Source organism: Dermochelys coriacea, chromosome 2 (assembly GCF_009764565.3).
Source record: "Dermochelys coriacea isolate rDerCor1 chromosome 2, rDerCor1.pri.v4, whole genome shotgun sequence".
Taxonomy (NCBI): domain Eukaryota; kingdom Metazoa; phylum Chordata; order Testudines; family Dermochelyidae; genus Dermochelys; species Dermochelys coriacea.
This window is the reverse complement of record NC_050069.1, coordinates 169,430,569-169,456,623: the sequence shown is the minus strand read 5'-3', so window position 1 is coordinate 169,456,623 and position 26,055 is coordinate 169,430,569. Positions and strand designations below refer to the sequence as shown.

General features: G+C 40.6%; 1 protein-coding gene across 19 annotated transcripts in view; it reads right to left on the bottom strand.

Moving 5' to 3' along the window:
* TNS3 (tensin 3) overlaps positions 1-26,055 on the bottom strand; it is a 338,104-nt gene that overhangs the window by 4,331 nt on the left and 307,718 nt on the right. For all 19 annotated transcript variants that reach the window (XM_038389568.2, XM_038389570.2, XM_043508663.1 and 16 more), the window contains 10 exons: positions 23,898-24,069; positions 20,746-21,392; positions 19,963-20,049; positions 15,934-16,065; positions 12,203-12,298; positions 11,046-11,123; positions 8,542-8,619; positions 2,937-3,105; positions 1,333-1,401; positions 1,187-1,213 (listed from right to left, as the gene is read on the bottom strand). In XM_038389568.2, the coding sequence (XP_038245496.1) occupies positions 1,187-1,213; positions 1,333-1,401; positions 2,937-3,105; positions 8,542-8,619; positions 11,046-11,123; positions 12,203-12,298; positions 15,934-16,065; positions 19,963-20,049; positions 20,746-21,392; positions 23,898-24,069 (1,555 nt within the window). The remainder of the gene's footprint in view (positions 1-1,186; positions 1,214-1,332; positions 1,402-2,936; positions 3,106-8,541; positions 8,620-11,045; positions 11,124-12,202; positions 12,299-15,933; positions 16,066-19,962; positions 20,050-20,745; positions 21,393-23,897; positions 24,070-26,055) is intronic.

Sequence of the window (26,055 nt, the reverse complement as noted above, 5' to 3'; positions counted from 1 at the left end):
ACAGTAGAATGGACTTAGGCACCCCTTCCACCTCTCAATAGCTGCTCCCCCTACCCCTTCCTTCCACTTTTCTAACTAATAAGAAAGCTCTTAATTTAGAAGACACCATAAAAACTAAGGTGTCTGATGCTGAAGTCCATCCAATACCCAAGGCGAGTGACTTTTTTAAAATGGTCCTAGAAATTATAGTCCTCTCAGACAGAATAAGACTAATGAAAGTTTCCCTATAATGCCCATCCAAAATGCTTCAACCCACAACTAGAAAGGATCCATCTCTAGGCAATTTCTATCTCCAGATATTTTAGTTCTTGGCCTTACTGATCTGCCAACGAAAAGGTACCATTGTGGCAGTTTTTTTTACTATGTGGGTCCTTATTCCCTCGGAACTGGACTGGACCATTTAACTCATTCCACATTAACCAACAAAGAGTTAACAACTTCAGTCAATCCAGCCTGGGCTGGATTCAGACTGGCACCGTATAGATGCAAGGTTCTATTTGTATCCCACTACCAAGCCTCTGAACTATCTAATCCCTCCCCAAGCAGCATTTTTAATATCTATTGCACTATTTACGTAAGGGAGAAGTGAAAGAGAATATATAGAGAAAGACACTGGGTCCCTTTTCCATATGCTGTGAGAGTTCCAAAAATATCCCATTTCTGCAAATGCAAAACCAAAAAAGAAAATTTGGTACCAACAAGACTGTCTACTATAAGGTAAAACTGCAGGTAATGGCACTTCAATATTTTCAGCACAACAGATAAAGTGAGTGAGAGTGTGTGTGTATGTGCGGAGCAGGGAAAGCAGTTAAATGGGGGCATAATTGTTATGACATATAACATTAGCATGGCTTCAAATTTCCTGTAGCAATTATTTTAAACTTAAAATTCACTAAACTATTCAAAGTAGGAAGCAAGACATTTTTGGAGCTACTCTCCCTCAACACAATACCCTATCCAATACTGGGTATATTATTTCCACCTTAATGTGTTTTATGCTTTAGGTCTCCAGTAGTGCAACACTTTAAATATATTTGGTTAAGGATTAAAGTAGGGCCTGGGAACTTAAGAGAAAACTTAAAGCACATAATCAAGTCTGAAGTACTTTCCTAAGTTAAAAAGCTGTTCTTAGTTGTGATATAATATGACCACGTAAATACACAGACTAGGACCACTATCAACTTACTTTGCTGAAGGTCCCTCTTTCATCCATCTTGTTGCATGAAGGAGGAGAGTAGCAAGAGGTGGGAAATACAAAGGAAAAAAACATTAGTTTGTTGTAGGTCAACATCATCAACAACATCTATTAGAAACAGCATTCATCGTCCTTACTTTCTGTCCTGTGGATCCAAAGCACAGAAGATAACAGTGTTGACTGGATAATGTCTTCGGAAAAAGAGTCTGATAGAAGAGAATAAACGAAGTTTTAAACAACTTTATGACTCCAAAAGGATTCAAGAAATAGACTGAACTTCCTGGGCTAAATTGCCAAAAGCTCAGCTCCCATTTAGATTCCAAAATAAGTAGCCAGATTTTCAAAAGTGTTCAGCACCCAGGACTCTGTCACAATAGGAGTTGCTGGGTGTTGAGGGCTTTGGAAAATATGTCAGCATAGGTTACACAAGAGTCAAAGCGTTAATCCTTCCAGATACTGAGAGCTGTTGAATGCCTTCAACAATCATGATATAGCAGTTGAAGGTAGCAGCTTGGAAGATTGAACCCTCAGTGCAGAAATAAGGCTCATGGTTATGGTTCTATTTAGGAAGCATACCGCTGTGCAACCACTGCCTCATTTAAATGTCTCAGTAATAAAAGGATCAGTAACGTAAGGATGGAACTTAATAACCACATATTTTTAAGTTTAGTAGCTTATTCTTTCCTTTATGGCTTCTAAATATTAGCAGAAATCAATCCTCTGCCAGGCGACAGGTTAAGAGACAAGGAAGTATCCCACCACAACCAAAAGAATAAACCCATGCTTGTTTTCCCAATAGCGTAGAATAATAATATAAAGATAATGGCCCATGAGGGACAGGCCAGAAAACTCCCTTTCAGTGTTGAACTTGGTACCAGAATTCTCAAACCTGTGTGTTTGAGGTTGGATACCTAAACAGAGGTGACTTGAACAGGAAATGCGAGAACACAGCACCTCTGAAAATCAGGCTATGTTAGGTATCTAAAGTTACCAATTCACATTTGAAAATGGTGGCTTATGGTTTGGCCTTCCAAATTCAGACTTAGTACAAATGACTGCAGCTCCATTGAAATCAGTGGGTCTGAGTTTGGCCTGTAATTTTAAACAATCTTCCCCACTGTGCAGCTACCCTAGTAGCATTCAGCAAGTGAACATAATTTTTAATACAACAGTTTCCATGCACTAAGCACACCAAAGCAATATCTTGAATACCGATGGTGCAGTGTCTACTTAAGCCAACACTGCTCTGCAACAGTGTACATAGGACATTACAGTCTGATTCAGTGAGCAGGATGGGTTGGGAGTGCTGGCCAGGGCACTGGAATTACCCTGTGCTCTGTTAGAAAGTGTTATATGAGATCATTAAATTCCACCTACAGAACATCAGGATGTGGAAGGTGCCATTTGGATGAAGTGTTAATAGCTCAGTACCACATCAAGCCCAATCTGATGTGGGGCCTGAATCGCTACTTATTTAGATAAAAGAAACTGTGTTATTACTATATGAGCCATATGGAGACTGTAGAAAGGGATTAGAAAGAGCAATTCCACAGCAATTTTATCAGTGTACAGCATTTAGGGTGAACAGAAGTCCTAATTTTATATGGATAGTCCCGATATTTGAGACTTTGTCTTATATAGGCACCTACTACTCCCCACCCCCGTCCTGATTTTTCACACTTGCTATCTGGTCACCCTAACAGCAGTGTCTGGCCAGAGCCAAAAACCCCACTTCACTTACTTTCTTTGATTATCTGTCAGTGTGATTCCCTGAGCAGACACCTTGAAATGGACAACAGTAGAGATGGGAGGCGGATCTTGCACCAGTGTTATGCTCAGGGCTTTCTGCACTGCCTGATAGCCTGTGAGGGACTCCATTTCCACAGAGTTCAGATACCAAACATTGCATGCTGTAAAGAACAGAGGATAGGATTCAAGAGCTAGGTTTGTTTTTGCTTAGTTGAGTCCTGTTTGATTCTTTTTGTTTCACAATTTTCCACCTTTGCCAACAGTCAGGCTGGTGGTGAAGAACTATTACTAACTAATAAGATGTTCTTGTTCCAGTATCACATTGTCATCTTCCCCTTCTGTTTGTCTTGTCCCATGGTTGTGCCTTAACACAAAATTGTAAATTTCTGGGGGTAGAGGCTGCCAATCTTTTTGCTTACATTTAGAGACAGTTTGCTTAATTTAGAATATCTAGTCCAATGGGGCCCTGATCCCCCATTGGAGCATTTAGGTACTTCTGAAATCCAAATCATGAATACAAATTGATAAAACACAAAGCACAGCATTAAGAGATGGCACTCCTGGGAATGATCACTGTAACCATTCGGCTGTGGGAGGAGGAACAGAGTACCTTGGCCTTAAAACTCAGTGACTGCAGATAACATAGAAACTCCAGGATTCACATGTTTGCGGGATTAGTTCACAGGCGTTCACACTTTCAAACAATGTTTAAATTGCATGCAAATGAAACTATTCACTTGTTTGGCAAATCAACAAGAATGTCTTCTCTCCACAAAAAAATTACAATTGTGTAATTCTACTTCTCTTTACTTTTAGAGGGGTTTTTGTGGGTGTTATCGTTTCAGTTCAAAGCAACTTTAAAAAAAATAAAAATAATTATTTAAAATCTTTTGGGTCCAAACTCTACTTAGGGCGTGCCAATTTTTGGGAAACCAACTTGAGTCCTAAAGCGATATCTGTAATTCTATGAAACCATAGGTAAAAATCTAATCTACCATCCCAGAGTGTTTCAGAGCCTATTGCGATTAGTTTCAGTGTTTCTGTATGATCAGTGGTTCATAGAATTTGACATCTTTCAATTGCTCTACAGTTCACCGTGCAATATCTCAGTGTACATGATTGATAGACAGATTCATAGATACTAAGGTCAGAAGGGACCATTCTGATCATCTAGTCCGACCTCCTGCAAAACCTCACCTATGTCTGAGCTATTGAAGTCCTCAAATTGTGGTTTAAAGACTTCAAGGAGCAGAGAATCCTCCCTCAAGTGACCCCATGCTACAGAAGAAGGCGAAAAACCTCCAGGGCCTCTTCCAATCTGCCCTATGATACCTGTCCTCTTGTACAAAAACGGCAATGGGCATTCAAGCCCTGATTCAGCAAGCTACATAAGAGAACTACAGTACAACTTCAGAGTTACAAACACCTTGGGAATGGAGGTTTTTCATAATTCTGAAATGTTTGTAACTCTGAAAAAAATGTCATGGTTGTTCTTTCAAAAGTTTATAATTGAACATTGACTTAACACATCTTTGAAACTTTATTATGCAGAAGAAAAATGCTGCTTTTAACCATCTTAATTTAAATGAAACAAGCACAGAGTTCCCTTACCTTGTCAAATCTTTTTTTAAACTTTCCCTATATTTTTTAATAGTTTAAATTTAACACAGTACTATACTGTGCTTGCTCTCCGCCTCTGCCCCCCCCCACCCCCCCACTACCTGATTATGTACTTCTGGTCCCAAATGAGGTGTATGTGGTTGACTGATCAATTCGTAACTCTGATGTTGTGAAGGCCAAGATTATAACAGGGGTCAAAAAAGAACTAGATACATTCATGGAGGATAGCTCCATTAATGGGTATTAGCCAGAGTGGGCAGGGCTGGTGTCCCTACACTCTGTTTGCCAGAAACTGGGAATGGGTGACAGAGGATGGATCACTTGATGATTTCCTGCTCTGTTCATTCCTTCTGGAGCACCTGGCATTGGCCACTGTCAGAAGACAGAATACTGGGCTAGATGACCTTTGGTCTGACCCAGTATGGCCATTCTTATGTTCGTAACTCTGAGATTCTACTGTATACACATGCTTATAACTTGGCACAAGCTTAAGTACCTTGCTGAATTGAGACCTAAGAGACAGAGGATTAGATAATCCAGAATAATTTCTTACAACCAAGTAAGAACCTTTCTGGAACCGTAAAGCATGTTTAGTCTTACTCTTCAGTGCAATCATCATTGGTTTCACACAAATACTAACAAAATTTGTGTCCTGACACAAATGTGCAGCTGTCCATGTTAGAATTTAAAGTTAGTTAACATGTGTTGAGTAGTATGTATTAACCAGTACTGAAAATTCAAACATCATACCATACCAAATGATTAGGAGAGAAAAAAAAAAACAAATTATGTCTAACTATTTCTCTTTTCATTCTACTGTCTTGTAACTCAGGCAAAGTCTTCTCCATACTTTCCACTGAAAATACATGGCTCTTTCAAACTACAAACTGTTTTTATATAGACTGAACAAGCTTGTGATTCCAGCAGGACTATCAAGCAAGTTTTCTGCATATTTGCAACCCACTCACTTTAACATGGGATGCAAGTCAATGAAGAATTTGGCTCAAAGGTGGACTTTCCAAGTTAAAAGATGAAAAGGCTGAGAAAATAGTAATGTGAGCCAATTATCTGCATTTAAACATTTAAATTCCACTTGTTTCAACTTCAGGCAGCCAGAAACAAAACATTTCCTTATCACAAATGAAAAAAATCATAAAACATATTGCTGCTTTAGCCTCAATCACCTTTGTCTGAATTAATTATAATTTATTTCATTTAAAGAGAAATTTCAGGGAAATGAGGGAAGGAGAGTTTGAAGGAGCATTAATTAATGAATTCCTCGCTATAATTTATCTGTCCAGAATTCTAAATACCACTCCAAGTTACAAACCTGCTATCTTTCACGTAATTATTCTACATGTTTGGTTCAAATCTATAGTTTTGCAATCGAGAGCTTTTCCTCACAGGAAACTAGCCTGGATTCATGGTCACATTTCTAATCACTTGTGATGTTCGCATGGAGAGATTCCCTTTCTTTTGCAGCAGACATTCCATTGGTGCCAACAGCCTCATATGCTTTTGTTCCTAAACAAAACAGCTAACTTTTTTGCTGCGGATAGGTCTCCAATGGGATTTTACTGCCTTTCTCTAAAGTCCTTTCTCTAGACAGAATAAATAATATATCATCCACTTCCTAGACATTTTGGGAAGCACCAAAAGGAATGTCAAATTAAAGATAGTGGTGTATCCTTATGATTAATACAGCTTTTTGTGGGAACAGACTGGAAGGAATCCCTAATTTTGGTGCCTAATATGTGCTCTTATCTGATATGTGGGACAAAGGGGAATCAACGGCAGTAATCCCATAGAAACTAAGTTGGGAGCAAGCTGAAAAAACAGTTGGTTATGTGATAGCATTTTCCCTAAAATGTAGTTGTCCTCTCTACATTCTATAGCTGCTCCTTTGGAGTCACATCTGTTTGAGCTGGGGAAGAGAGCTACTCAATATGGCATGTTCTTCAACTTTATTGTAATTTACGCTACTCCCGGTATGGTCATTTGGTGCCATTTGGAATGGACATTCCAACAATGGTCTTAATATACATTGGAAAGAAAATGCATGTAGATTGGGAAACATGCAGTGCACAAGAGAGTGCTACCAAGCACAGGGGAAGGCTGGAGGCTAATGGAGTAAGGAGCTGCCCATGGGGAAAGCCAGGGATCTCTGTAAGTGGCTTCTATAGATTCCACACCTCCAGACTTTTGGGGGTTCCCATTTCTCAGATCTGCACTACACAGGGCCTGCCCTCAGTGGAGACAATGAGATACAGCAAACACATGATGGAAGCCTCAAAACTATTTGAGAAGCACTTAGATTCTGTACTGGGATAACGGATGGCACCGCTCTTCCCATTTAGCTGAAGAAATGATTAACCCAAACCTAGTTTGGGTTAGGGCAGCAGTTGGGGATTGCATCTGGTTTAATCAAACCATAGCTGTTCAAATAAAAGCTCGGTTGCTTGGGCATCTGTTTAGAGTCTGGGCTTTCATGTGAACTCCATATTGAGAATGTTTGTGCGACAGGAGAGAAAAACGTTTGAACTAAAGAAAGTCAATGTGAAATGTCACAGGCTACCAACTCTGGAACAAGACACTCCAAGTGGTAGGGCAAAAACATCATGTCCCTTCTAACTTTCCTATTCAAGTCCTAAGCCCCTGTTTCAAAATTAGATATGCCAAGATGGTTATTAAATTTCCATTCAGTCAAATTATCTTTGATGTGACATTCCCCAGATGGAGCTGCCTAACAACTAGTCCCCAGATGAATAAAAAAACCCAAGCTATTATTTATTTTTCCCTAGGAAGGTTACATGTCTTGGATAACGAGAACCCAGCTAGATCTCAAGAGGAAATGTGTGCGTATTATGCTGAGTCTATTTATAAAACTTTTCCCTCTTACATTCCTCCTCCTTGGCTCCAAGTCTAGTGGCCACCACACCCGCTGCAGTGGTAGTGGCAAACAGAAATGCCAATGCGTGCTTGCTTCCAGCATAGCCTAGCCAAGACTGACCATTGCCTCAGCCACACATTCCTGCTCAACTATATCATTTGAAGTGCCACTGCACTTTTAAAAAGTCAAAACAAAACAAATAGCTGCTTAGAAACAGCCCTGCCCTTTGCTGAATGCTCAATAATGTATCAGAGCAACTGTTCGGCACTCTGACAGCTGAAGACTAAAAAACACTTGGTCAAGATCTTTTGGTCTGTGGCTTCTTCGACTGATGCAGGTCAGGGAGGAGGTGGCAAATATAGCACTGCCTCCCTTGATCGTTGGGCCACCAGATGCCAATCTGATCCTGTGGTACAACTTAGAGCAGCCTGAAGGCCATTCTAGCAGCCAGGGATCACTGAGATGTAGGAGTGATCTGGTTCCTTTCCACAAGGCATGGCCACTGCACTTGAGGTTGAGAGGGTGGGATAGTGCAGTGAGTCCCTATGGCAACTCTGTGCATCCAGGGACTGCTGCATGCTAAGGAATCCTCTCTGTCCCCTAAGAGGTGATTTTATTTTGCTAGAGTGGCAGGGAGCTGCTGAATCACAGTGAAGAATAAGGGCCCTTAACAAAAAAACAGGATGACCAAGGAATTAGATACTTCATTTCTTTGCATCATATCGTCTCAGGTGAAGAATGAGCATTTGTAAGTTTGGCTACTAATTTTACAAATCTCCATACTGCAGACACACACACACACACACACACACACGAAACCTCGTCCTTCAATACGGATCTCCGTCACTTCGCTGGTAGTAACAGCACATCCTTCACTCTGTGGGCCAGGCTCTAGAGGGCAACATTGCACCCTCACTCCCATGCACAGATCCGGTACATTACATACTTCTCAATGGCATTTTAAATTTACCCAATTCCTTTTTTCACCCTCAGCCGCCTGTTTTTCTCTCCCCCCCGCCACACCCTGCTTGTAATGTACATTTGGAAACAACTGTAATGTCATCAAACGGAAGAGAAATGTACTAACCTGCACCCTGCTTTAGGAGCTCTGCTGCCGAGTTTGCAGCAGTCTGTGGAGCTGTTTCTGCGATCTCCTCCAAGGGATCTGCAAATATGAACCACCACACACATTTCTATTGTGTCTTGGATTGAGAGTCAATCCCGAAGGTAAACTAGAAGTTGAGGTCTTGAAATGACGACCTCCTATACTGGACGACTCTTCACCAGAAACATTAAAAAATCCCTGCAATGGCACCATTTAATCCAGGATGTGTGATTATTTGGATATTATATGGATATATCCATCCAAGATGTGTGATTATATGCTGCACAATTTATTGGGGTGCTAGTAGCAGAGCACTTAATAACCCTGTGGCTTCGTGCTAATCACAGATAATTATGTATTACTACTGAAAGACATATCATCATGTCGAAATGCTTTTTAAATTAACCTGTTTCCTCGCTCATGTTACAAAAAATCCTCTTATAATTTTAAGATTAATTTAAAGAACTATAATTTATATTCATCGCTTTAGTAGAACACACTGAAATTTGATCAGTGAAATTGATCTAATCAATTTCATTTTTTTTGCGTCCGCTTCTGAATCTGTATTTGCAAGTACTCATGGCACAACCAAATGGTACAATTTGTAGCACTGGAAGGTTTGTTTTAGAATCTTTCTGCTAGAATTTTTTAAAAAAACCTCAGACATATTATGATATTTCAGTTTTGTAAAAGTCTGTACAGAACTTATACATGGGGCTATATTTGGGTATGACATGGTTTCTCTTTCAGTATGATCAAGAAAAACAGAGGCCCAGATTCACAGCTTACCATCGGACCACTCACAAGCTTACAGTTAAGTACAGAGTTAGTGCTGTATGAATCAGGACCAGAATAAGAAACCACAGACAGTTCATGCTTTAACTCCATCTCTACATTAAAAGGCTTGATTGTATCAGACTAGATACATTCATTTCACTGCAGTAGGTTTGTCCAGGGTAAAAAGACAAATGTTTCAACCGTAAACTTTCTGCTAGAACCAAATGAACTTCCAATTTTATCTTATAAGGAAAGGTGTCGTGAGCGCACCCATCACAGTGATTTTCCTATCTAGCTATCTAAAGACAGATCTCTGATCCACATTCTTCCACAGTATGTTATTGTGCTTAAATGGCTTCATTAAGATATTTCATGGATTTACATATTTCGAATGCTATGTTAGAGTACACAGACATACAGCCTTTAGGAGTAGAAAAGTTTAAGAGTTCAATGGAAAACTGCAAGAATGTTTAACATTTCAGTAATACATCTGGTGTTTGCTTTATAGGGGAGAATAAACAGACAACTGAATTATGGGCCAAAAATACAAGAAGCTTTTTTGTTGATGGTGCTATAGAAATTTATGGAGTCACCACAACCCAAAATAGAATTATAGTCCCATAATCGTTGTGCTCTTTAATATTTATTTATTGCAATATTTATACCTGCATAAACTGCTGTTTCTTTTCCTCAACTACACCCTAAGGGTATCTGCTTTTTTAAAATCCTACTTTTCCCCCTTAGAGGACTCTTGCTACCTGTGCTTGAGTAAAGACTAGTTGAATCTACCTATACCTGGGTTTGGTGTCAAATCTGCAAAATAATTGTTTTTTTAAATATTGGATTGCAGTGCTAATCACCATGAGTTATGTATGTTTATTATTGGGGCATCACAGTACGAGGGCCAGCTCTAGGCACCAGCAAAACAAGCAGGTGCTTGGGGTGGCACATTTCTAGGGGCGACATTCCGGTGCCGGCCCTAGAAATGTGCCCTCGCCGCCCCAGCTCACCTCTGCTCCGCCTCCGCCTGCTCCCCTGATCGTGCCGCCACTGCTCCACTTCTCCCCGCTCCCTCCCAGGCTTGCTGCACGTGCAGGAAGCCTGGAAGGGAGGGAGGGAGAAGCTGGGCGGTGACACGCTTGGGGGAGGCAGCAATGGTGGAGCGGAGGTGAGCTGAGGCGGGGAGCGGTTCCTTAACCCTCCTGCCCCGTTACTTCCTGCACTCCCCCCTCACCCTTGGTCCGCCTGATCCCCTGAATGCACTGCCTCTCCCTCACCTGAGAGGTAGGGGGAGAAATGGAGCGGCAGACAGGGGAGCAGGCGGAGCGGAGGTGAGCTAGGGTGGGGAGTTGCAGGTGGGGAAGCCACAGGAAGCAATGAGGGGGGAGAGGGGGAAATGCGGCACGCCCGGGGGAGGAGGCGGGGCCAGGGATTTGGGGAAGGGGTTGGAGAGGCATGGAAAAAAAGCGGCGGCGGCCAAAAAAAATGTTTTGCTTGGGGCGGCAAAAATCCTAGAGCCGGCCCTGCACAGTACTAATAATTCTGAACTGCAGCTTGGACAAAAGCTGCTTGGCAACTGTCTGACATTCTTTCCTACGCTTTCTTATTCAGAACTTTACCCTGACATGTTCACCTGCCTTCAGATATAGCTATTTTGAAGTGGATCCCTGGTTGCCTATCACTTTTATTTTGTATTTTGACTAGCATACCTCTGTCTGGGATGAGTAGTTTGCAGGGTAATGCCAGAGGAGTAATGGAATGTTGATACACCAAAGCTGTCAAACTCCCTGTGGTTAAAAGAACAACAAGACAGGCAAGATAACTTTTTGTGCACAAAAAGAATGCTTACGAGGTATGTTTGCTTTTCAATAATTTACAGGCTAAAGAAAACCCTTAAAAACATTTTTTCCCCTCGGCTCCTAAGACACTTTAACAACTACCTTTTTTGGTAATTTTTAAAAGATCCATCTTCTCATAATTTATTGCGTCTAACTCCTTTTACATGAACTGCAGTTCCCTCCCCCCTTCATCTTATTAAATAATTTACTTTAAAGAGGAAGATGACAATGATCATGTGTTTTACGAATATTAACATATTAAGTCTCAACACCCATAAGAAGCAGGTAAGAACAGACAAGCTAAGCAATCTGCCCATTGTCACGCTGTGAGGCAGTGGAAAAGCTGGGAAAATAACTCAAGAGTCCTAACTTCTGGTTCCCTGCTCTAATCACTAGGCAGTCGAGTTGGTTTGTGTTTTAATGGAAAGAAGAACAGCTAGATGAATTCTCCACCTCCCCAAGTGAGGCCATCTGCATGGAATCCCACATTAAATCATGTCTCCTTCTAATTAGTGCCCTGAGACACCATTTACTGTAACTATATAGCAAGGCTGAGATTTTCAGTTCCACCTAAGGGATCTGGATCCTCTGTTCTCTTTAAAATGTCAATGCACATTTTACACTCTATATTTGGAGGGATGACTGGCCAGTCTATTAGTGCAAAAGGAAGTTGCCTTTCATTCCAGTCAGTGAAAAATATGAACAAATAACCCAACCATATTTCAGTTCTGTAGACAATTATAGATGGATTTATTTTAAATTATTTTCTATAGACTACCAAAAACTGCTATAAAATCAGAGCCCAGGGCCCAATCTTACAATTGCTGAGCACCTTCCTTAGATTGATAAAGAAGGCCATTATCATGACAATATTAAAATAGGGTCCTGCAGAAACCATCTCATCTGTGCATCTCATCTCACAATCTTTGGGTGACATTTCCTCTCATGTTCCATTCTACGTTACGAAGCAGTCTGGCTGTATACAAAATATCGTCATTTTTCATATTCTGTTGATGTACAGCACTTACCAAAATATGGCTCGTTTGGGCATCCTTTCAACCGCACTCCCTTATGGGTGCATTCAATCAGAAAATGCCTGACAAGCTCATTTGACAAATCCCCAACTGTAGAAAAAAAAAGAAAAACACATGAAGTAAGCCAATGAGTAAGAAACAGGGGGTCACAAATTAGAAAGTGTTTATGATAGCTGCCTTCCTTAGAACAAGTCAATGCTCTATACATAGCATTCAGACAGTACACTAGCTATTCTACTACTATGTCACCATCCGCAATGAAACAGGCACTGTGTAGCATGTTATCTACAGATAATCACTTCCAGCCTGCAACAATTCTGCCTCTGGTTGACACCTAGATGGGTACCAATGTCCAAAACCTCCAGGATGTGTCCCAACATTTTATAGGAACCAGTATGTCAAAGAAAACAGCTGGTTGTTTCTTTTTCTCCTGAAAGTAAGGGAAGAAATAGGTGGGGTTGGAAATCAAGTCAAGACAAAAAATCAATGGCAGCTATGAAAAGGAAATATGGAAGAAACAAGGTCAGAAATTCTGATGTACTCACTACTGACAAGAGCTGGCACCCGGGTTAAAATGAGAAAAACAACACACACACCGTTGACATAGATATAAAACTAGTAGTAGACCTGGTCTGTACTCAGATTAAAATATTAGAGTAAAAGATTTACAGTATGCCAACTCTAATGATTTTATCATGAATCTCATGATAGTTGATATTTTAATTATACCCCGCTTCATAGGGACAAGATTAGATGAGATTCTTGGCTTTCATTTAGAAAAGGGAAGTTTCTGTCTATCATGAGAAAAGCTTGAGACTGTAACTTGAGTGTAACCTAAATACTAAAAATCCTGAAGGCAAATTAAAAAGACCCAAAAGTTACCCTTAAAACATCTCATTAATTTTAAGCCAGACTCATGATTTTGGGGCATGATTCATGACTTTTCAAAGCTTGGGGTTGGCAGTAGTGAACATATAAATTTGGCGCTACACATTGGCAACAAAAGGGTCACTCACTGTATGGTGATGGGGCAAAGTGGCCCAATAACAGATGAACTCAAATATCAACAAAAAGATTACAAATATTCCTCTTGTCTCTGATCTTATCAGTCTCAGACCAGGAGACACATGACATCCAGTGACCACATTTCATTGACGATGTTCAAGCCAGCATAAATGAGTAAATTGGTTTCTATAGCAGTACACAAGCCAAAATTTGCTAAGTTGGCCCTTGAAGGACTGCTTACAAGAGAAAATTGGGATGCCTTATGATGCCACAATACCAAAAGAAAAGGTGATGCAGGGGAGACAAATTTCTACTCTCTGGGAAGGTCTGGTGGGAATTAGACTGGGTGGGAAACTTAGAGCAAGTGGTACAGAAGTTGCTGGCCATCTCCCTAATTTTTACAGCATGATTTACTCAGTTTATGTAAGAGCAGGAGACAGACCCATTGGTTCTGTCTACAGTAGGCTTTTTAAAGTTTCCCACAATTGCTACTATTGGTGCAGCTCAACCAGTGTTAGCAACTTAGCTAGGATAGACAGGTTGCCAATGGCCACTGGTACCTGAACTACCATGTCACGTCGGCCTTCTCAGGCTCAAGTTAGACAACATGGCGGTTAAAATACGCACAGCCAGCCTTCATTAGAGTTCTCAGTTTTGCGATCACCAGTGGAGCTTCACTGTCTAGCACAGACAAGACCAATATGGCTGTTAAGCTGTTGTTATGTGACAGAAAACAAGGAAGAGGATAAATGGTAAATTTTCCTCAAGGCAAAAGGTTAACAGCAGGGGTTGCCTCAAGGTTCTGTACTAAGTCTTGTATTGTTTCACATATTTATTAAAGATCTAGGAAGGGAGGAGGAGTGAGGTTTCAGACGACACAAGGTTATTTCAGTTAGTCAGGATTGGAGAGGACTTTGAGGAACTCTGGAGAGACCTAAACAAGCTACGTGAACAGGGAACAAGATGGTAAATGGAGTTCAGTGTCGATAAATACAAAGTAGTGTAAATTGGAGGGAAACTCCATATGGCTTACAGGGTTCTAAAGTAACTGTATCAACTCAAGAAAGGGATCTAGGTGTCATTGTAGACAATGAAGACCACTGCTCAGTGTGGTCACAAAGCAAACAAAATGTTAGGATACACAAGAAATGGAATAGAGAATAATATGGGGAATGTTATAATGTTGATATATAAATCAATGGTGTGGCCTCATCTGGAACGTTATGTGCAGTCCTGATTACCCCATCTCACAGATACTACAGAATTAGAGGGGGTCAGAGAAGGGTAATGAGAATAATCAAGGGCCTGGAAAAAATTAATAGGAAGAGAAACTGAAAAGATTAAGATTGTTTCTTTTAGAAACAAGATGATTAGATGGTGACGTTATGGAAGTGAATAAAATAGTGAAGAGTATTGAGAAAGTAGATCAGGAACTACTCTTCTTCCTGGCTCAAACACAAAAAGAAGGCAACTTTGACTTAAATGAAAATGTGGCAAATCCAAAACTTACAAAAAGGAAATAATTTTTACCCATCATGTAATTATACTCATTGCCACAGGAAGCTGTTGAGGCCAAGAATTTAGAAAGATTTTTTAAAAGGATTTTTAAAATATGTTTATCAGAGTTATCATATTAATGACAAAATTTTGAAAGGGATATTAAACCTCATGTTTCAGCATATGTGCCAATCTCTAATTATTAAAGATCAGCATGAATGTGGGGGACACATTATCCCACACCTGACTATTCCAGGGTTCTATACCTTGCTCTGAAGCATCTGGTACTGGCATTATCAGAGGCAGGATATTGAACCTTACTGGCCTTTGGTCTGATCCAGTGAGGCAATTCCTATGCTCCTTTTAAATCTGGAATAATGAAATCCAAGCTCTAGACCAAAAGTGCACTTGAAATAATTGGAAGAAGGAACAAAGGACAGAAACACTCCAAACAGACATTAACAGCTTCTATTTTTCAGTCAACCCAATTCCCTGCAGTTCTTTACCTCATGGGGCAACATTTACCAATGTATACAAAGGATTCTGAAAGAGAGAAGTAGCAGCAAGAAGGTCAGTAGGCACGATCAGAGCCAAGAACACGTCTTAGACACTGCCTCCAGAGTTTCCATATGCTGCCTAATGCATTCCATATGCTCTTTTCATTTTCCCCTTCAGGACTGACAGATATAAGTTATATGTTACGGCACAGGAGTCTGGGGGAACACATCTGCCACACTGCTTCTTGTTTAGCTACGCTAATTTTTCTCAGATTTATTTCTGATGTACTGTTGTCTCAAAACTAATTCCCAGGCCAAAAAAGTTCCCTCTTCCATGGGCAAAAGTTGTGCATTGTGGTATTTGGTATGACGCTGAGCCTTAGATCAAAACCAGACTTCTAATAACTGAGGAGGCTCAGCTAGTGAGTTGGTGTTGGATTCCTGTTAGGACAATATTGTACAGTACATGCACATCCAAGCTGTGTATATAATTATCAACCTGTGTATGAAACTACCAAGCACGAAACAAACATGTTCCACAGTCCCACTGGGAGAGATTCTTATTCGCACTGCAAGGAATCCAAATTGAGACTTCCGAGTTGATCGACTCAGAATTGCACCTCTTGATGTTTAATTATGGAGAAGGGAGGATTTCTTTGAATTCTATATAGTAGTTAGGTCTTGCACACTCTGTGTGACAAAGTATAGATGGGAGACATACAATACCTTTCTTGTTTAACTGCAGCACTGAAGGAGGAGGTGTAGCAACTTTCATTGCCAGGCCATAGGCTCCCCTGAAAGAATGGCTGTCTCGAACAATGAATGACCCTGGTTCCTTGTCCTTCAGAATGGCAATGGCTGCAAAGGATTCAGAGAGAGATTGAGAAAGTGTTTCAGTCCAAGTAATAAACGCAAAGGTACTGTTCCAAATCCTCATTTAAAGCACTAGTAAAGAACGCCAGGTTCTTTTGTCTCCCTCCCCACTGCCTTAGAACAGAATCAAAACCTTGGATCCTAACTCTGGATATGATTTTGCTATCTATTTAATGCTCAGACAGCACCAGATTGTGAACCCCTGGCTCATACTGAATAGTACCGTACTAAATGTGTAGCTTAAAAGGCTCCCAATCTCACCCACACTGTTTTACATGTTCAAAGCGCTGTACACACATTAACTAATCTCCATAATATCCATGTCAGACAGGAAAATATTATGCAGTAGAGACCAGGCAACCTCAGATCTCTCTCTCTCTCTTTTTTTTTGGGACGAGGGCATACTCTCAAGCTGGCAACACTGATTTCAAGCCCTGATATGGAGTATGTTACTATTAATACTATTTGCAAAAATGGTAAAGGCTTTACACAAGAACATCCTTTAAGAGACAGAACTACCTTCTCTTTCTGCCTTTGAGAGACCAATTTGGGAACAACTCAGCAAACCGAGGCTGGCAAATTGGCAAACACTGTACCTGGCATGAACATACACTAACATGTTCACAATTCCCTGCAATCAGAGAAGAGCCAGAACTTTCCTTCTCCAATGCTCTGTCCCAGCATGCATGTGCTTTTTGGCAAAGAGGAAAAGTTGATTCCTGAAGCTATTTTGTTTGCTTGTTAAGAAGTGTAACTGGGAGTATGGCCACAATAGTCGGCATGACGAGAAAATGCTGTTTTCTCTTCTACACAGCTCCCACAACAAACAGACATTTGTCATCTTCCACTAATAGCCAAATGGCACGGCATTACAAGGTATACGAAAGGTATTCTCTCCCTCTTCTCTCATTTTAAGCAGGGAAGGAGGTGCAGGTAGGCATATACTTGCATTTTGAGATTCTGAGAATTGGAATACTTTTTGTTCTGTGATCTCTGCCTGGGGACTATGAGTTGGATTATACATAGCAAGACCGGCTTCCAGAGAGGTTGCTGCATGCCTTTGAATCAAAGTGCTCTGTAGCCCAAGGTCAGGAAACCACGGGTTTAACTTTTCTTTGAATAACTTTGTGGCAAAGTCCAGAGTCATATAAAAGGGTGCAGAATGGTGTGATTCCTCCTAATATCTTTGCAGAGTTCGGACTACTTTTCAGACTGTGTTTCTTTTCACTTGTTGCTTAAATTTTAGCCAGCCTCCTGCATGTCTAATACTCAGCAATGCTGCAAAGAAAACTCAGGGAGAGCCTGATTCTAATTTTGGAATCTTTACATTGTGCATCATGTCTTGCATGCATGACAAGGTCTTTCTGTCTTTTGTGAACACAATAAAATATTCCAAGGTTGAAACAAATGTTAAATCATAGAAATTGCATATATACTGGTGACTTCCTGCACACTCTGGATAACAACATAGGCAAATCATGGAACGGCAAACATAAATATTCAGACTCCTGCATGAATAAGCAAATGCAGCAGTTTGCAAGTTGATATGAATTTTGTACTGCTCAACTATAAAAGATGTAAATATGGAGGTAGGCAGGGATGAGAGAAAACTAATAGATTACTGCACTAATATGTGTTGAGGCTAATGTGGTAAATATGCAAAACTATGCAATTCAAGAGAGTGTTTGCCTAATCCTTCTAACTACATCGATCATAGGATTCCTCCCTCAGGCAAAGGGAAAAAACATCCACACCTCCCATAATGTTAGTATTTTTAAAAAGGGGAAGAGAGATTATATTGGATGGACAAAAGTGAATATTAAACTGTTGGGAAGCATATTTTTAACTTGTTCAAGCAGCAGCCTGTTAGTTTTATTCCTTTTCTTTTTGGCTCAACAAGTCAAGAGTCATCCTTTGAACATTCAATTCACTAATAGGCCCTGGACTAGTAAATCCTACACCCAAGAAGTGTAAATCTTCTGTTTTTTACTACCTTCTTTTCCCCTGTGCTTGTGCTTTTATCTGCACTGTAAGACGCTGCAAACAACCTCACAGTCTGAGAAAGTATGCACTAGACAGATCCAGCAATTCATCATTTGCCAGTAGCTGAAGGCTATGCTGGCTATGGTTCAGTGGGACAGTGTTAAAGGCCTTCCAATCAAAGAAGACTATACTTTGACTATAAACATTATGTGTTTCCAACAGCCTCATCTTTGCTATCTGATGTGCAGTCCTGATCTGAGTCCGTCATAGAGCTGTCGTATTCCATTAGGCAGGACTCAGAGTAATTGAAGGTTACAATTTACTTATATGTATGCAGGAATTGTCTTTTCATATAGCAGCTGTTTCTAAAGCACATAGAACACTGTAAGTGCTACTGCAAAGAGAGAAAGAGAGAATGTAATACATGTATTATAATATTGCCTTAACTCTGGGTGTGCCTGTAAAATGGCAATGGAGTTTTCCTTGGGGATCGACAACATAGGGACAACCAAATAAATAATAAACTGTTAGAATTATAAACTTCTCCAAAATTCTGCAGCCTGAAATTCTGTAGCAACAGTCTGAGGCAACCTATTAATCTTAAACATCACTAAATCATAATCCTTTGGGTGCTGCATCTATGTGTATTCAGGTGATGTCTCTGACTGCCAGATGCAGGGACCAGACAACAGGAGTTGGGTCAATTGATAATTGCCCATTTCTTTCATTCCCTCTGAAGCATCTGGCACTGGCTACTGTCAGAAGACAAGCTGCTGAGCTAAATGGACCATTGGTCTGACCCAGTATGGCCGTTCTTATATCTCAGACTGACATAAGTGCGGTGGAGGGTTTTTTCTGGAATACATGTGTATGTAAAAATTATATATATTTATATAAATACTCCTTGGAGGATTATAGTTTATTGAGGTGTAGGATTAATACAGGCCACCTGGGACAGGAGTTGCAGAATTCCAGACTGCCAACTTTCAGAGAAGTTTCTTATTCTGGGTAGTTTATCATTTTTTTTTGGATGTCCCTATCCTGCTGATACCCATGAAAAATACTTTCTATTTCCCATCCCCATTGTACAAGCAGAGATGCAGTTAAGGCACTAAGAACTGTAACTTGTGGAATGAGCACAGTAAGTATAGAATCACTGACAACTAGCTTTAAAACCAACTGTAACAGTTGCAGGCAGTGGCTGAGGTGTCTTGGTAGATCTGCATGGGAGAAGCTTGCTCTGTATAATACTTGGTTTTCAGTAACGGTTCTCTGACCTGTTAGCATTAAATTCACGTACACTTACAAGACATAGGGCTGACTCCATGCCAGTTGAGCACTCAGTTACCTGAGGAGATGATAAGTATAAGTAGCTTTTTGCCCTGCCTCTCGAAATCCTGGAGGTCAAATTGGCCTGCAAGTTAGAACAGGCTTAGGATAACTTGTACTGTTGAATAATGATCCCTTGAGCCAGGATAACCTGAGCACATTGTGCCTTCCTCCCCTCTGCATTCCTCCAGCATGCCCTGGAAAGTTCCCCAGTACCAGGGAGAAGAGACTGGAGGGGCTGGCTATGCCAGTCCTTAATTCCCCTAGGGAAAATCTTCAGCTACTGCCATTAAGTCCCCTTTGGGTCATTCCAGAGGGTCTGAGGATCTGGCTCAAATTAAAACCAAAGTTCTTTGTCACTTTCTCAAGGGCTGTTTAACAAGCCTACAAATTCAGTCCTCCTACTAAACTGAGTGCTTGGCCTAAGGGCCTCTAGTCCTCCTATTGCTAAGGCCAGAATTATTTTTACATTTGTATGTAAAGAAATCTAGACCCCAGAAATTTATACAGAGCACTCCTGAACAGCCCTTCTGCAGCTGAACACCCTGCAGCAGATGATATTTAGTATACCTTGTTCTCTTGAAATATCTGGCTTGTACCAGAACTTGGATGTATCTTGGACAAATTTTACGGTCACGTGTTTATCAGTTGGGTTTTCTGTTAAATAAAGGTAAAAGAAAATTAAAAAAAATCAATATATACCATAACTGCATTGGGCATTTCCTGCTGTTAGCTCTCACCTCGGACAGTGAGGTGTTGATTAATTTAGGAATTCAGAGTTGAACCACAGGAGGTGGGGGGAGAGAAACCCCACAACTAAACTAGTAGTCTGGAAGAGTTCTGAAGCTGCTTTGAGAAATAAAACATACATCACATGATACTTTGACTAGCGCTATTGAAGTTCCATTTCCCGTAAGCTATAAAATATGAAAACTCAGAGTTATAAAGCTACATTAAACATCTAGCTCCTCAGTAAGGTCTGGCTAAGTCAGAACACAGACCAGATGACAAACAGCCACATTAGAAGTATTCTTGCCATGAGCCTAGCAAGGATGCAGGACAAAGCCATTATTATGAGGAATTGACCCAGTCACCACTTACTTGTGGGCTGGCAGCAGAGAGAGGGCTGCATTTGACTGACACATCCAAAAAGGCTCAGAGAAAGCACTCTGGAGTTTTAGCTTGAGAAACAATACATCTAAAGTAAGTGAAGTGTCTCCTCTTACTACAAACATTCACTTCATTCGCTATTCAACATCCACTATTTTATAAAGTATCTAACATTCCACCCTACTCACACGCTCATATAAAAGTGTCAGTTTAACTATAAATACATCCTGGCATAAAACCTACCTGACAAAGAGGAAGTGCTTAAAACTTTTGAAAAGTCCGGAAGGACATTTGGGAATGGGATGCTGATTGTGCTCCCGCTATGAGGGCTGGAGAAGCCACTTGAAGAAGGAGAGATGGAGCCAAAAGAACGGTCACCCTCAGAAGTCCTCTTCTTCTCTGGAAGAGGTGGCTGTGGGTGCAGGTTCATTCCATGGTGCTGTTGAATTGTGCTGCTCTGGCTTTTGTGTCCAGAGGCCACTGTAAGCAAGTTGTGGTCCAAAAAGCCATTGTCCGCTGTACTTGCCAGTGGCGAACTCATAGTTTTGGGAGAGCTACTAGTACTGACCATGAAAACAGGTTGTTTCTCCTCCAGTGGTTGGTTACTGCTAATGCTGGTCCCACCATAGTTCAGGTAGGCCCGGGCACTGGGATGGGCAGCAGGTTCTTGTTGCTGGTCTAAGGACGAATCCTCTTGGCTGTTCAAAGAGATTATTTGCAATCCTGGGGATTGGAAATGGGACAAGAGCGAGCCGTCCTGAATGGGGCTTGAAAATTCTGAGGACACAAGGTAATTTCCTGTAGGCCTGCTGTTCCCCAGCACTGACAGCTGGGGTGAAGGGGTGGACTTAGTGTTGCTATCTAGCCAGTGGCATTCAGTTGCAGAAGGACTGTTCAAAAAGAAAATGTCACAATCAAATCATTCCCATATGCCTTGAAAACATTTCATTGCACAATGCCTTTATTCCAGTCTTTAGCAATAATCTTTAATAGTAATAAATAATAATCTTCACCAAGACAACAAAACCTGACACTTCTATAGCACTCTCCACACATGTATTCTCAAGACACTTTAGTTAATTGAGACCATGTAAGGTTTGCATGATTATCCTCATTTGCCAGATAGGGAAACTGAGACACCAACGGTTCAGAGACTTGCCCAAGGTCATAAAATAATTCAGTGACAGAGCCAGGAATAGTATCCAAGACTCTTGACTTCCAGGATTGTGTCTTAACCGTAAGATCATTCATATTTCAAAAGAGGGGAGTAAGGTCTATTGGGAAATGTAAGTGCATATAAGAAGGGCAAAGAAAATAGTGCAGAACACAGAAGGCAGCATGCAACACCAGAGAGGTGTTTTCCAAGGTTTTGCTTTTTCCAAGGTTTTGCTTCAACTATGAAACTAGAGGTTTGAACATTAAACACAGGACTGTTCCATTTCTGAATAATTGTACTTATCAGTGTGCAGAAACACCACTCCCTGGACACATCTCTCCATGACAAGAGTTTGGAAAGGCAAAGACAGTTTATTCCCCACCACCACACACACACACTTCTAAAAGTCTACTGTACTGAAGCTATGGCTGAAAAATATATTAGCAAGTACTTGTTATAGAGAGGGGGGGTTGGGCGGGGCTAGGTTGGCAAGGGAGAACAAGCCTGCACTGTATAAATGAAGGGGGGAAAATTGAGTTAAGAACTTAAAAACACAGAGAAGGGATTTAGTTGAAAGGGCACAGTGGAAATGGATGCCAGATCTGTGCATGCCACAGAAACTGCACAATAACACAGGAAAGGGAAATAAAGAAATGAAGACAAAATAAAAAAGTTCAAAAGGTAAGGGTACTTTGAAAAGAAATGAGAAGTATTAGAAAGACAGGAACAAAGTTTCAAGATAAACTTTAAAATGAGGGACTTGCACTTTGATTTTTTTAATGATTTCATATTAGCAAAGTATTGGCAGTGCCTGATGCTGAGGTCTTAACTCTCTATTTGCAATTCATGGTTATTTATAATGACAAGTCACATCTTTTCAGACTGCAGTTCTAGGATATGTTATTGGGGATTTGTAAATATGATTCACAATTTCTCAGGCTGGATATATCCTTTCTCTAAGCACTGGTTTTAAAAGGAAACCAGCAGAAGGGAAAAGAAACCAAAAGCATCAGGATGTTTATTAAGAGCTTGACACTTCAGCCAGCTAGCATCAGCTAATAGAAGAGCAGTTCTGAAAACTACTGTGAAAAAGATGCCAATTAGCCATGAATAGAGATGGTAATTAGACACACTCAGAGATGTGGGAGGTGAGATCAATAATAATCAAACAGTGCAGGGATGGGGTCCTGGGTGAAGACAGTAGCTATCCACCTAGGAGTCTGGGAACAGGAAGCCCTATTTGGGATGGCTAGGCAGCTGGAGTGCTGTGAACTCTGCTATTGGGGCTGTTCATAATCTTCTCATTGTTACCCTGTAGCTTCTCCCCATGTGCTTGTTGTAGCCACCTGTTCTCTCTCATTTTATATTTAAATTATATGCTCTTTGGGACAGGGATCAACTCTTTTATGTCCTTATACTATGCCTACCACAATGACACCCTGCTCCTTGATTTGGGCTTTAGATGGTACCACAAAACAAATAACAATGATAATAATGATAATAAGATTTCTGAGGCAACTGGGCAGTTGAAAAGGAAATCAATTGTTGACCCTTGTTTTTGCCCTGTCTCTCTGAAAAATGTTTTCCCCAAATGTCTTATTTATTAGAAATATATTTGCTAAAATGATAGAATGATACACGTTGTAAACAGTGTTTATTTGTTCTGCACCAATATGTTTTCAATATGAAATGTTATGGGATTTTCCCCAAATGGCTGTTAGTAAAAATATCGGGAGCTTTTAGCACTCTGATGAGTATGTACGAACTTGCACTGACATATAGCAAAGCAGTGAATTAAAAGAGATTTGGATCTCTATGTATTCTGATACCTAAAAGTTTTTCTCAGGCAGATCAACACCTCTATAATTATTTCTAAAATTTTTAAAAGCCATACACCCCACTTCAATACATGCATGTAATATATCAAAGAACATGCTCAGCATTTCTGAAAAATCAGGTCATTACTGTCCAAGGACTTATCTTCACTGTGAAGTTAACTTGGGTTCTTACTCAAGTGTTCCCCCTAACCTGAGTCACATCCATCCCCAAAAACCTCTTGCTCGAAGGTGGCAGTTATTTATCCAAATTGGCTGGCCTGATAGATGGTGTAAGCTGAAGTCTGAATGTGCTAACATGGTCATTCTGCAGTGTGGACACAGGCCTAATGACACAGCTGGAGACTGATTTTGTAAGAACCCCAAACTTCCAGGTAGAAGAAAAAGCCCTGGCAAGTTCCCACCTTTCTCCGGTTGGGATGGGGCTGTTTCTGGAAATGGCGCACGCGGATACAAAAGGCCGCTGACACGAAGGAGCTGTCTGCATGTCAGTCCTCAGCAAAGTGGGATTGGTGCCCATGGTGCTGTCAGTCATCACAACTGAGTGGTTAAGGCCATCGGTGTAACTTCGAGATTCTTTAGTAAATGAAATGAAACACAAACTATTTTAGAAACTCAAATTCTCTGATACCTCCGGTGCAGATTTCATTAAAAAATTGCAAAACAACATACAGATTTACTGTTCCCTTAGCCCCTTCTTTTAACATGAAACATATAATAGACTTTATTACGTTTATTTAAAAGTTGATCTGATTTAATGAAATTTAAAGTTACAACACTGCATTGACCATTGTAAATTTCTAGCAAATGAACAAATGAGAGAGAGGGCGGAGGGCACAGAACTTCAACACTCAAGTTGATTGATTAACTCTCCAGGGTATGTCCTCTAATTCTTAAGATGTGAAGAGATAAAATTGAATATTTAAAATTCTTTCCCCCATTCATCACCGCCTGGTAGATGTAAGACAGAGGACAGGGAGATCTGTAAGCAAGTTTCACTTAGATTCAGCATGTACAAAATCCTTTCTCCATTCCTTCACTCATTGAATATCTAAGCTTCTCCTTGCTGGTACAGTTTATTCCTCTACCCTTCGAGGAATAAGCTATACTGGTATAACTGTGTATAATGCTAGGGGGCTGTACTGCTTTAACTATGCCAGTTACAAACCATTATCATTTAAAGCAGTACAAAAACTGTGTATAAACAAGCACGTAGTTCAAGCTGTACAGTTCTGTCATCTAGATAAGGCCTTACACTCTGATCCTTCGAACACTTAAGCATTTGAATAACTTTGTGCACATGAATAGTTCCATTGACCTCAGTGTTTGCCGGACTGGAACCTAAATAAGGTGACTACAATGGAAATGTGATGTAATTACTATCCCTTGAATTAAGACACTTAAAAGAAGACTGAACAAAGCATTAGAAAGCAGACTGTAGGGGACCACCCGGCACTGCCTCTGGGGAATAGCTAAAATGACTTAATGAGTCTTTTCCATATCTAACATTTCTGATTCTGTGAACAGTGAGCTGTATTGGAGAACAAGTCTAAAGTGAAGCCTTCCTTTACACTTCACAGGAGGGCAAGGCAGTTATATAGTTTGAAGAGGGAGTAAGTGAAGTATTTTAAGACAAATACATGAGATAACATCACTGGCAAATCAATGCTTAGTCTGAAGAGTATTCAAATTCCTTACATAGCACACATACTGTAGGGAGTTATAATATGTCAACCATCACAAATCTAACTTTCAGAGGGAAGAATTAAAAAAAAAACATCAACTTTGTGCTACTATCCCAGACCTACAAAGTAAACTAAGAAATACTGTAGAAAGGACTTATTTTAAAAAGAAACTCTGGAGAATCTGAATCTGTATCTACTGTAGAGTGGGGCCGGATTCTAGTCTCACATTGGTGTAAATGTGATTGAAATCAGGCTTGCAATATCAAAATACCACAGGACCAACCCTCAACTGCTGACTTGGGCCAAAATCAATGTAGGGCTTCTCTAAACTAGATTTCAGGTGTGATGTTAAAGCCTAAGGAATTGAGCCCTTTTGCGCATGCTAAAGTACAATTTCTTTTTCTTGATTAGAGATTTAGAAGGTGTTAATTAGTTTGAGCTAGAGCCTAAATCACACCTTTAATGTCTAATCTAGACCTAGGAGGCTACCCACCTTCCCTTCCCCAGGCTATTGTAGGCTGTACAGGGCTGCCACAAGGCAAATACTCTATGAAAGTACTTGACATACAGGCTGGAGAGCTACTCAGGGCCGGGGAGCCTATTTACATAATTTCTCCTCTTCTTGCCATATCTCATTGCTGCATAGAACCTGTGGGTCCTCCCGAACTCTGGGGTGATCTGCCCTGGGATCATTTTGCAGACAGCATATACAGCTGTCTGGGGCTAATGCAAACTTCACAAAACCAGAAGCAAGGCCAAGGATTGACCCATGATTATGATTATTTATTTGCATTTCTGACAAGATTCACCTTGCTTCTGGGTTTGCTCTCTAACTGTAAAAGGAGGTACAATGAATCTCGGGTGGGAGGGGGCGTTA